At 42.9% G+C, this 12,224-nt stretch overlaps 1 protein-coding gene across 1 annotated transcript; it reads right to left on the bottom strand.

The window, feature by feature from the left end:
- Nucleotides 1-619: 619 nt before the first annotated feature.
- Nucleotides 620-10,658, bottom strand: LOC310758280 (sulfotransferase 6B1-like). The gene is made up of 7 exons (XM_083604353.1): nucleotides 10,358-10,658; nucleotides 9,021-9,139; nucleotides 7,640-7,729; nucleotides 7,176-7,302; nucleotides 5,714-5,808; nucleotides 4,889-5,045; nucleotides 620-2,274 (listed from the first exon to the last, which is right to left on the bottom strand). Exons 1-7 carry the CDS (start codon nucleotides 10,557-10,559, stop codon nucleotides 2,144-2,146), a joined length of 921 nt encoding a protein of 306 aa, XP_083460479.1. The 5' UTR covers nucleotides 10,560-10,658; the 3' UTR covers nucleotides 620-2,143.
- Nucleotides 10,659-12,224: the final 1,566 nt, after the last annotated feature.

The raw sequence follows: 12,224 nt of genomic DNA on the forward strand, positions 1-12,224 counted from the left end.
GCAAAGCCTCTTGAGTGCAGCCGGAGTGCTCCTGCCTCTTCACTCAAGAGGCTTTGTGTTGCTTTCTTGTTTCTTGTTTTCCTCTCTAAAAACTAGGTGCGTCTTTATGGTTGGGTGCGTCTTATAGAGCGAAAAATACGGTACTTGCAATAGGACATTTAAGTGCTTTTAAAAGTAGGCACTGCAACTCGTTACGATGTTTCAGCTGTTGCGCAGAAAGGGAACTCCCCATACTCACGTTCCTTCCTTCCTATACTCACCGGGATCCTGTAGAGGATGCAGGGACGCATCTGTAGCTCTTGCCAGTGTGGTGTAGTGGTTAAGAGCAGTAGTCTCATAATCTGGGGAACCGGGTTCGTGTCTCCGCTCCTCCACATGCAGCTGCTGGGTGACCTTGGGCCAGTCACACTTCTTTGAAGTTTCTCAGCCCCACTCACCTCACAGAGTGTTTGTTGTGGGGGAGGAAGGGAAAGGAGAATGTTAGCCGCTTTGAGACTCCTTAAAGGGAGTGAAAGGCGGGATATCAAATCCAAACTCCTCTTCTTCTTGCCGAGCGAAGTGAGTAAAACCAGCCCCATGGACCTGGGAGCCAGATGAAGTGATGGACATGAGGCAGGAGTTGATATTGCAGATGAGCTGCGCACAGGTGAGCTGAAAGCGAGCTGCCGGCCAGCCCTGTGGAGCCTCCTTTTATTGAGACAAATATGCAAACCAGGCAGATACATTTTGGGCTGTGACCTTTATACATCTTCCGGTCCCGAGATCGTGGGGTGGTACAAAGTTATTTTGGCACCTGTTTCCACTGCGTTATTTTCCCCTTGCACAGTGTATGGCGAAAGAGACAAAAGGTCTCAGAGACAACGGTTACAGACAGGGCACCGCAGACTACTGAGACCGCAAAAGGGTAGACAGAGGCAATGATGTTCAGACAGCCGTGGCTTTGTCTGTGAGGGGTGTGTGTGCTCCACACCCCAAGGTCACACGTGCAGGCGGGCTGAGGCTGCCTGCGGGTGGGGAAGTGTGCTCCCTCCGGACCCCACTCCCCACTCCGCAATCATCCCTACAAGTGAGAGCTGGACCATAAAGAAGGCTGATCACTGAAGAATTGATGCTTTTGAATTATGGTGCTGGAGGAGATTCTTGAGAGTCCCATGGACTGCAAGAAGATCAAACCTATCAATTCTGAAGGAAATCAGCCCTGAGTGCTCACTGGAAGGACAGATCCTGAAGCTGAGACTCCAATACTTTGGCCACCTCATGAGAAGAGAAGACTCCCTGGAAAAGACCCTGGTGTTGGGAAAGATGGAGGGCACAAGGAGAAGGGGACGACAGAGGACAAGATGGTTGGACAATGTTCTCGAAACTACCAGCATGAGTTTGACCAAAATGCGGGAGGCAGTGGAAGACAGAAGTGCCTGGCGTGCTCTGGTCCATGGGGTCACAAAGAGTCAGACACAACTAGACGACTAAACAACAACAACAAACATATGGGGGGGATGCAACAGATGTATGTAGCTTTCCTATGGCTCCATATACACAGGAAGGTGTTTATAAAAGTAAACATTTAAGGAGTTGGGTAATGCAGCAACTGAATAGGTGAGTGTGAGCACTGCCGGAAGAAGAAGAGTGCGGGGGGAGCGCACCACCCCTGGCAGCGCGACCCTAGCAGGGTGCCATCGCCCAGCCTGTGCTGGGCACCAAGGCCCCCGCAGGCGGCGTGCCCCGCCCCCAGGATGCTCGCCAGCCCCGCCCTGCCTGCTGTCCGTCCCCCGGTGCCAAAGCATGAAGCTCCGCCACTGACTGTGAGCACTGCAAATATGAAAAGGGCCAAAGCAGTTTCAGCTAATTCAGCAGAATTGTACATCAAAATGGGTCAGTGGGTTTTGGCTCCACAATAGGAGTGAGAAGAATAGGATATGAAATAGGACATAGTCATTAAAGAATAGAAGAGATCACTGCTGCAAAATTATTTCATAGCACATCTTCGTGTTCTTCCCATTTAGTATGTTATAATTTGAGTACATGACCTAAAAGCAAAAAAGACTGAGAACATTTTTTCCCCGTGCATAAATGTATCTAGCACTTAAACATTATTTTATTCTTAACCGAAAGGCTTCAGATAATAACCTCCAAATCCAAGGTTTTAAAATTTACAATATTGGTCATATTTTAGCTTTGCACCCAGTTTAGTTCCTGCTAAGCACTCTTCAAATTTTGCATCCATTTCCTGGCTCTGAGCTTCAGTGAACAAAGTCTTCCAGTCACCCACAGCACCTATAAAGAAACAATGAAAAATGAATCTCACTCTTTATGCCTTCCTTGTATAGAGATTTAGATAACAGATTTATGGTTTCTGAGTGTTGAAACAAGTGAATGTATCGTCGTCTGTCTCATCCTGCAACCCCAGGCACACTTGCTTGGGTGTAACCAAGGAAAGACATTACTAACATGCATCAGATTGGGGCTATCTGGAGATGTCAACAGCGAGTGACAGAAACAACTGAGGGGTATATAAGCAGATGCGACCAACAGTGGGTCCAATGGTCAAGGTGGCGGTTTCTGCATGCGCTGTAGAAGGAAGTGAGAGGCAGATTGGGTTTGTCAACCTGGGAAGAAAGCCCATCTAGGAGAAGGAATACTCTGATCCTAAACCTCAGCTGCCTTGCGGAATATCTTTGAAAGAAGCAAAGACTAAGGGGTGTATTAGATTGGGTGTTGGCATTTTAATATTTCTCCTTTAGGTTAGTTGCTGGCAAGGAAAGTTGGAAAGACCAGTTTCCTCACCTTGGTTAACTTTGTTACTCTTAGATAATGGACAGTTTTGTAACCATCTCCCTGTCTGGAGCTGCCCCAAGCCATCCAGCCTCTAGATTCTCTGAAAACTATTTGGTTCTGAGCTCCAGCCAATGGCGTAGTGTGGATTGCTAGCACCTGGGACAAGGCAGCAGCATACCCCACACATCCCTCAATATGTGGGCGGGTTTATTAAGTGAACTAGGCTCTCTTAAGGGGGCACACAAAGTTCTGGAGTTGTGGTGCTTCACTGGCAAAAGCGCAGAGGGGCTTTTTTTAGCTGCGGTGCAGAGGGATGGCCAGAGAGTGGGGGGCGGGGAGAGGTGTTGGGGGTGAGTGGTGACCTGCCTCTACAAGGGGTGCGAGAAGAGAAGAGGAATTTTTAAAAAGGGGATTCCTTCCATGCCACCTTAATCACCATGCAGCTGCTGCTGCAGCCACACAGCTTCAATTCTGAGGCAGAATCAGGTTCCTGTGGCTGTAGGGGAATGGCGGGGGGGGGGGGGCACACCAGGGAAGGAGGATGCTGAGTGGCTTCTCTCTCTGAGGTGCAGCTGCGGTTCAGCAGCTTCAAGAGCTCAGATGAGCGAAAAGTGAAAATTTTGGGCTCCTAAGAATTTTGCACCCAGGGCAACTGCCTCTATGGGCCCCCCATGCTATGCCACTGGCTCCAGTTCCATCCCTGGATCTGCTTTGTTCTGTGTTCCTTGACCCAAATATTGTAATTTCCAAGCCTCACCCAAGTGCTAACATTTTTAATACTAGCAAACTTCACACTAATATTCCTGAACCGGATGCAGATCGTGGAGTGCAGTCCACTGTGCTTAGAATTTTTTTAAAAACTGTTTTCAGAAATTGTTTTAAACTGCTTTTTAATTTCTTAACTGTACTATTTCATTATTTGCTGCCCTCGGCTCATGGCTTTTATGCTTCTTATTCCACATAACTGGCAATTTTTGGCAGGAGACAATGCAGAAAACTGTGATGTCATGGCACAGGTAACTTCCACTTTTGCAGAAGCTGCTTTGTTATAAACAGCTGATTTGGCCTATTTAAAACATGGCATGTGCAAACTCTACTGTGGCTAATCTGTTTACAGTCATAACACTTAGGCATTATTTCTATCCCAACCTACTTGGAAATAAGCCCCACTGAATTGCATCTATCCCACTGTGCAGTCCTGTGCTTGTCCACCTAGAACCTTTCAAGTTCAATAAGATCCCCAACTCCCTGATCACTTAGAACACTATTCACAGTTTTAGTTGTCTTGTTTGACTATTGACATAATAAAACATGAGCTGCCCTGCACTCATGGTTTTTATGCCTCATACTCTACATAGTTGGAAGCTTTTAATGTTTAATAGGTTATTGTATTTTAGTGTTTTGTGGGAAGCCGCCCAGAGTGGCTGGGGAAAACAGCCAGATGGGCAGGGTATAAAGTATTATTATTATTATTATTATTATTATTATTATTATTATTAATAGGATAGAATGCAGAAAACTGTGATGTCACAGCACAAGTAACTTCTACTTTTGCAGACTAATTTGGCCTATTTAAAATATGACATGTGCAAACTCTTCTGGACCAGAAGACTTTCTTGTTCTAATTATAGCAGAATGGTCTTACAGAGGCTTTATAGGGGTTCTCAATGTTTTTGAACTTTGGTTCTATATGTGAGATGGGAGTGAGAAAGAGGGAAATAGATCAAAACTATTTTCAAGATACAGTGGTACCTCGGGTTAAGTACTTAATTCGTTCCGGAGGTCTGTTCTTAACCTGAAACTGTTCTTAACCTGAAGCACCACTTTAGCTAATGGGGCCTCCTGCTGCTGCCGCGCCACCGGAACACGATTTCTGTTCTCATCCTGAAGCAAAGTTCTTAACCCAAGGTAATATTTCTGGGTTAGCGGAGTCTGTAACCTGAAGCATATGTAACCTGAAGCATATGTAACCCGAGGTACCACTGTATTGACAAAATATAATGTTTAGTTGTCCCCCCCCCATAAATGGCACCCCTAGAGGGCGCTTGTGTTACTGGAAGAAAGAGAATTCAGTGTAAATGAGTGGCATAAAATCAATACAGTACTGCAGTACCTTTCCTGAAAAGGACAGGAGCAAACCGACCATGTGTTTCTTCAGATTTACTGCTCATTGCTTGGAATGTAGAGTTCTCTGCAACAGACTTAATCATTTCATCAGACAGAGGTAGCTCATAAAATTCAGCTATTCGCTTCACTCCTTCGTGAAGATTCTGGAAAATAATAGTAAAGTTAGTTATGATTTCATAAATATATTTGGTACAAAGGTAGATTTCTAAGTTAGAATCCGCCCTAAGACTCAATAATGGGGCAGGCTAAACATCTAAATAAATATATTCATAAATGTATGTGCTATACCTTCCTAAAGAGGTGCATCTGATATTAGCAAAATAAGTGTAGCGTGAAAGGAAACACAGAAACATTGTCACAGCGAAGGTACCATCATTTAATTTTCTATTTGCTTCTGTAACTTAGATTATTGAAAAGCATTTTTTTTTTCAAATATCTACTACCAATCTTTTCCATTTCCAATGTGTCATATATTCAATCAGCCATATTCCTTTTAATTAAAAAATAATCTTAGTTATTAAAAGTCCCAAATAAACTATAAAAAACCCCAAATTAATTAAGTGCAAGCCTATGAATATGCACACTTGAAAGAGTTTACACTGCAAAACTTAATCACACAGGAATAGTGGTGTGCTTAGTATTTAATGAACTGCAGAACCATATTTTTTTAAAAATATATATTTTAAGACATTTAAATATCCAAACCTGCTAACAAAAGAGAAATATACATATAGAATAAAATACTCATACTTAATAGTAGCCATAACAGAAGAAAAGTGAAATCATTATCTCAGTTTCTAAGAATGCTCACTTCTTTCAGTTCTTCATATGTGATGATCATGACATTTTCTTCATCCACATGTTTGTCCCAAGCAAGGATATAGTCAAAGTAGGATTTCCAGCAAACTGAAATAAAATGCAAACAGCATATTTCAAAGCATGGGAATGACATCAGAATACAGTTGTACCTTGGTTCTCGAACGCCTTGTGACTCGAACGTTTTGACTCCCGAACACCGCAAACCCGGAAGCAAGTGTTCCGGTTTGCGAACATTTTTTGTAAGTCGAACGTCCAACACGGCTTCCGTTTGAGTGAAAGAAGCTCCTGCAGCCAATCGGAAGCCGTTCTTTGGTTTGTGAACGTTTTCAGAAGTCGAACGGACTTCTGGAATGGATTCTGTTCGAGAACCAAGGTACAGCACTTCATTCATTCACTTTAACCCGACACTGGAGCTATTTTCATGACATGTAAAATCTGTACACAAATCATCAGAAATTGAAAGGAGGCCTAAATTCACTTTGGCATTTATGACTGGCTGTGAATCGCCAGGGTTTTGGACAGGCTCTTCCACAAGTGAACCTGGAGGTGCTGGGGATTAAACCTGGAACCTTCTGCATATGAAACAGATGCTGCCACTGAACTTCTGTAGGTGCCTGGGCCACTAAGGGAATAGAAAGAAGGGCAAGGGAAATGTCTTTTACCATATGTGGCCTGTCTGCAAGGCTTTTTAAAACTGTTGAACATAATATTCATTCTTATGATTGAACCATGCAATTGTAGAATTGGAAAGGGAAAGGAGGGTCATCTATACCTATTATACTAAAGGGTTGGTAAAAAATGTCTCAAGAAAAGGGATATTATACATGCAGAAGAGGGCAAGTGCAGCCAGAGTTTTGCTTGCTGAGGTTGTTGACTATTTTTAAGTTGTCCAGTTATTGAGACCAATGTGCGTGCATCTCTTGAAATGGACAGGTCACAAAACAAAGGTGGTTGTGACTATTTAGGATTTGCCATTTGTTAAGCTCTTAAAACAAATGATATGATTGCTGCAGAAGTCCTGATGTAATGGGGAAAATCCTGCATAAGTATGTTTAGCATTGACTAATCTGAAATTAGAAACATGGTGGGGAAATCAGTCTGAGCTCTAAAACTCCTTCAAATTAATTGGGTTCCTCCTTTGTGGTAGGCAATAGCCCTCTGTGCCACTGTAAGATTCCAGTTTTTTATATAATATGAACCGCCCTAAACCTTTGTGATGAAGGGCAATATATAATCTGATAACAACAACAACAACAACAACAACAACAACAACAACACAATCTCATTATCAACTGATGATGCAAGTCTGAGTAAAAGAAACATCGACTGTGGGATTTTTCCTGCAATCAAGAGCCCTGCTCATTTGAAACCCGTTTCCCTTTCATCTGAAAAGACATTGTACACAAATACTTTGTGGGAAGCTTCAGAAAGTGAGAACTTCTAATATGATATACCTTCGCCACTCATGAACTTTGGAAAAAAATCATCCCAAGAACCGACATCTGGAAGAACAGGGTTTTTGTTGTAAAAATGGTAATAGGATACAGCGGCATCTTTGGGATTTCGGAATACAACCAGCATCTATTTCAAAAGAAAGAAAGAGATATTAGATTTTGTTGCTTAAAGCAAGTTATGTCATCCGGTGATATGAACTACAGTTGACTAGCAACTTGAGCAGGGGTTAGGTTCCGAGAATTGCATGTGAAGCTGAAATCTTGTGTAGCCACAACAACCCCAGAACCTCCCCTGTGTAAACACCCCAAACCCTCCAGGGCTGAAGCATCAAGCAGGCCATTGGCCCCCATGCAAGGCAGAGAGCTGTTATGCTCTCAGTCTTTCTTGCTGGGCTCTGGGACAGAGCCTCTCACACAGGTTTTAGGAGACTTCGTCAATATCTCATAGGAGCCTAGTAACTTACCTTCACCTTTTTCTCAATAAAGGATTTGGGAATGTTATCATAATGGAGATGTGTAGAAATAATACGTGGAGAAGGCTGCTTTTCCAGCTCCTGGAATGAGAATTAAAGGAATGTTGATCTGTTGTTGTCATTTCAGGATCTAGGGAAGTTGTTATTTCCTCCTTTTTATTGATTCATATAATTGGGGGGGGATTAGTACTTTGAGTTACATGATTAAAATAGAAAACAACAAAGTGAACAATGGGTTTGGAGTAGTAGAAGTACTACTACAATTATACAAATCTATTATTCTAAATACTCACTCCTACCCCCATTTTACCTCATAAACTTATTAAAGTCATCTCCCCCCATCATGGAAGCACAGGAATATTAGTAGCAAGGATTCCCAGTGGAATAGCCGTGTTAGCCTTTCACAGCAAAAATGATGACTCATCACCATCATTTATTTATACCCGGCCCATTTAGCTGGGTTTCCCCAGCCACACTGGGTGGGCTCCCAACAGAATATTAAAAACACAATAAAACATCAAACATTAAAAACTTCCCTAAAAAGGTGAAGGGACCCCTGACCATTAGGTCTAGTCGTGGCCGACTCTGGGATTGCAGCGCTCGTCTGGCTTTATTGGCCAAGGGAGCCGGCGTACAGCTTCCGGGTCATGTGGCCAGCATGACTAAGCCGCTTCTGGCGAACCAGAGCAGCGCACGGAAACGCCGTTTACCTTCCCGCCAGAGCGGTACCTATTTATCTACTTGCACTTTGATGTGCTTTCGAACTGCTAGGTTGGAGGAGCAGGGACCTAGCAACGGGAGCTCACCCCGTCGTGGGGATTCAAACCGCCGACCTTCTGATCGGCAAGTCCTAGGCTCTGTGGTTTAACCCACAGCGCCACCCGCGTCCCCCCAAAAAAACTTCCCTATCACACCTTAAAAACTAACAGATTTTAGCATGAGATTCAGATACATTGTTATCCTGAGTTGCAATTACATTTACAGTATACAGGCTTGAGTGGTGTGGTTGTAAAAAGCGGTGTCAGGGGGAAATGAAATGCAGAAAGTACAGATATTAGGGATAATTCACTGTTTTTGAGAAGCACCTCCATCAAGTAAATGGTTATGTCCTCTGAGGAACATAGGATGACATGCATATTCTATTTTGCTTTCCATTTGTAAATAGATTTTTAATGAAAAGAGGTATATTAAAATTTGATATAAATGAAGTATATTTTCTGTGTTTATCGAAAATTGGCTTCAATGTTCAACAAATCTAAATCTATCTCTTATATGCTACACAATCACATATAATAGCTGTAAAGTGTCCGCCTTCTGTGTGGCACATGTAAGCACTGATCATTTGCTAGAGTAATTTGGAAATCATGCCAACCTGAAGTTTTGTGGGCGGTCCAAATTCAAGTATTGGGCAGTTTTCTAGTGGTGGTAAGTCCTTGTAACTTGGAATCGCAGCTATCATGTCATTTACTATTTTGAGCATCCAGTTAGTACCTACAACATAAAAGCAATTAAGACATATATGGTTTGCTGGAGAGCATTTTACACAACCAAATGCAACATTATGTTCATGTATGCCAGTCAACTTAAATCACAGATTTTCAACCAGTGGGTTGGGACCTGCAGGTGGGTCACAAGACCACACCAAGTGTCACAACAAAGCCATAGACACCATGCAAGGTTTGTTTGTCAAATTGCAACAGAAGGTACTTCCTCCCCACTTGGCCCCAGCCCAGCCTTGCCACAGCTTCCTCCCCACCTGCTGTTGGTAACATGCTGCCTGGCTTTGGAAGAGACTATCCTTTCCATTTCAGAGGCCTCACTGAGCCACATGGAGGTGTTGGGATTTTAGTTCCCACCAGCTGCAAAGAGGCAGCTGATTTTTTTACATCATGTGATGTGTCTGATATACCTGAGCATGAGACAGGAAGTCTCAACCAGTTCTCTGGCAGTTCTCAGTGTAACGGGTTGAAGTTACTGAAAGTGCCTTCCGCTTCTGGACTGAAGCAGTGTCGAGTCACAGACTCTTATGCTGTACTGCTTGGGTGAGCAGCCATGTTTTGTACAGTCAAATAAAGTAGCTGTGAGACTACGGACTGTTATCTTTCTTCTGTGATGGATTGCCAGAAGATCGTTACTGTGTTCCTCTCAGAAGGGAGGAATCGCTTATCACCGGTCTCTCTGGAGTGAAGATGGATTTTAGCCAGAGAGTGACCTCTGGAGAAAAGGCCCCGGTGTGCCTGGGAAGCTGGCAACCCTCCCGGGCAGGCGTTTTTTCCAACAGGAGGATGGGTTGTAACCAAGGACTTATGAGGCACACATCTCCTCTCCGCATAAAAGAGGGCCTTGAGTCGCTGCTCATGGCTGTTGTGGGGTGCTCAGCCACTGAGGAAAGAGGGAATCCAGGCACCCCAAGATGTATTCACCTGGGACCCATTTCAGTTCATTTTGGGTATCAAATAAACACTGGTTTCCTTGTTCAAACTTTATTTGACGGCACTTCCACACGACAGCTTATTATTCATTGTGGAGTCAGCTGCTCAGGTTTGCAGGTTTTGCATTCAAAATCCCGTTTATGAAAAGCACAACAAAACATGGAAACTGTAAATCCAGGTTACATGGGGGAAATAAACATATGAATCGTATGTGATCAGATAGCAATTGGTAACCCAGTCCATTCCTCCTTAATTCCATTAAAAGCTGGATACTCACCACATTTTGGATAAGCAACAATCAGCCTATCGTCCTTTCTCGCTTCCATGGCTGCCACTGCTTCAAAGGTCTCAAGACTACAAAGGCGTTTTGGATACAGCACTCCTCTGAATGTAAACAGCAGCTCCTCATTCTCCTTAGTTTGAGTTGTAGCTAAAATATTGTCTATATTTTCCACAAAACGCGGCTTTCTCTTGGCCATGCTTTACTCTTGTAGGCTGCCTCGGTCTTGTCACATTCCCTTTCAAGAGACAGACTTGGTTCTTCATAACCAGTAGTTGCACTATAAAGATATATTGGAGGACCTAGCAATTCTGAATCACAGGAACTTGTACACTATGTACCCAATTAAGCCTCTGACTTGGAACAGTCCCATTTTATGAAAATATGAATTACACAATATTGGCTGAGCTGGGTGCTTTCTCAGGGGAAAAATCACTTGGAAATGACTTTGCAACACCCGAGGCCCTGTAGGAGGAGAAAAGCAGCCTGAAACCATTCCATTAAGTAGCTCCTTGTCTCTTTATGTAATTATAGCAGAGTGCATCCTTTCTTCTTTTGGTATTATTTGGGAACTCTGTGAAACAAGCATTATAGAGCTTAAGAATGTGCTCTATAATTTGAAAGTGTATCAAGTAAGATATGAAACAGGTTTTTGGCATTCATATATCCACTTATTGGATTCCCACAGAAAGGTTCATTTCTGATTACCGTAGTTTTTGCTCTATAAGACTCACTTTTTCCCTCCTAAAAAGTAAGGGGAAATGTGTGGGCGTCTTATGGAGCGAATGCAGGCTGCGCAGCTATCCCAGAAGCCAGAACAGCAAGAGGGATTGCTGCTTTCACTGCGCAGCGATCCCTCTTGCTGTTCTGGCTTCTGAGATTCAGAATATTTTTTTTCTTGTTTTCCTCCTCCAAAAACTAGGTGCGTCTTGTGGTCTGGTGCGTCTTATAGAGTGAAAAATATGGTATATGGGATGGGGTGAGAATGCATGCTCTTATTTTGTTGCCAATGGGAAGTATATTGCACTCTGGGAAGTATATTGCAGGGGTGGAAAGCTATATATCCTACTAAAGAAATAACTGTTAAGTGTGTTTAGGATTACAGCCATAGTGTGCCAGTAACGCCACCCATAATTTTGTGTTAACTGTTGTTGCCTTATTGTCAGGAATGATCCATATGGACAAGGGCCAATGTTTTAGGCGGCAGCAGAGCTGCTTACATTAATGCAAGAGTTTTGCTCACTGTTTTGGGTTGTGCTATGCACATTGATTGTGCTGGAAAGTCAGTTTTGGAGGGCAAGATCTGCACAAACACACCGGAGGGGCAGGGAGATTGTTCTGTCTGCCAGGCAGAACTACTTGCAATGATGGAACAATCACCTTAGTGCAATGTTGAATTCCACCCATAGGCTCCTTTTTGTAAAAAAAAGTTAAAATTAAAATAAATAAATAAATAACTACTTTTTATGAATGGGGCATGGAAGATTAGGAGAAGTTAAATTAGTCTTTAATAGCTATTATTGCTTCTTAAAATGTGTTTGCCAATCCTGCAGCACTTTGCTCACGTTCATAACTGATAGAATTAAAAAGGCCCAGATTTGAGGGGCATTTTACTGAACAGGGTAAATTAGACGTGACTGCTTTATTTTACTTTATAGATAGAATAAAACTAAATGTTTGTTCAGACATTTAGGATTTCTTAATACAAAATATCTAACCCCCTGTCTCCCAGAACTTTGGTAGGTACACATAAAAAATTCCTACACTGCTTCCTACATACAGTATATATGACTCCCAGAAATATACTTGTGCTCAATGTGATTTACTCCCAGGTAAAGGAATGCCTCAGAGTAAACTCATTATT

The sequence above is a fragment of the Podarcis filfolensis genome (assembly GCF_964270895.1).
Source record: "Podarcis filfolensis genome assembly, chromosome: 3".
Taxonomy (NCBI): domain Eukaryota; kingdom Metazoa; phylum Chordata; class Lepidosauria; order Squamata; family Lacertidae; genus Podarcis; species Podarcis filfolensis.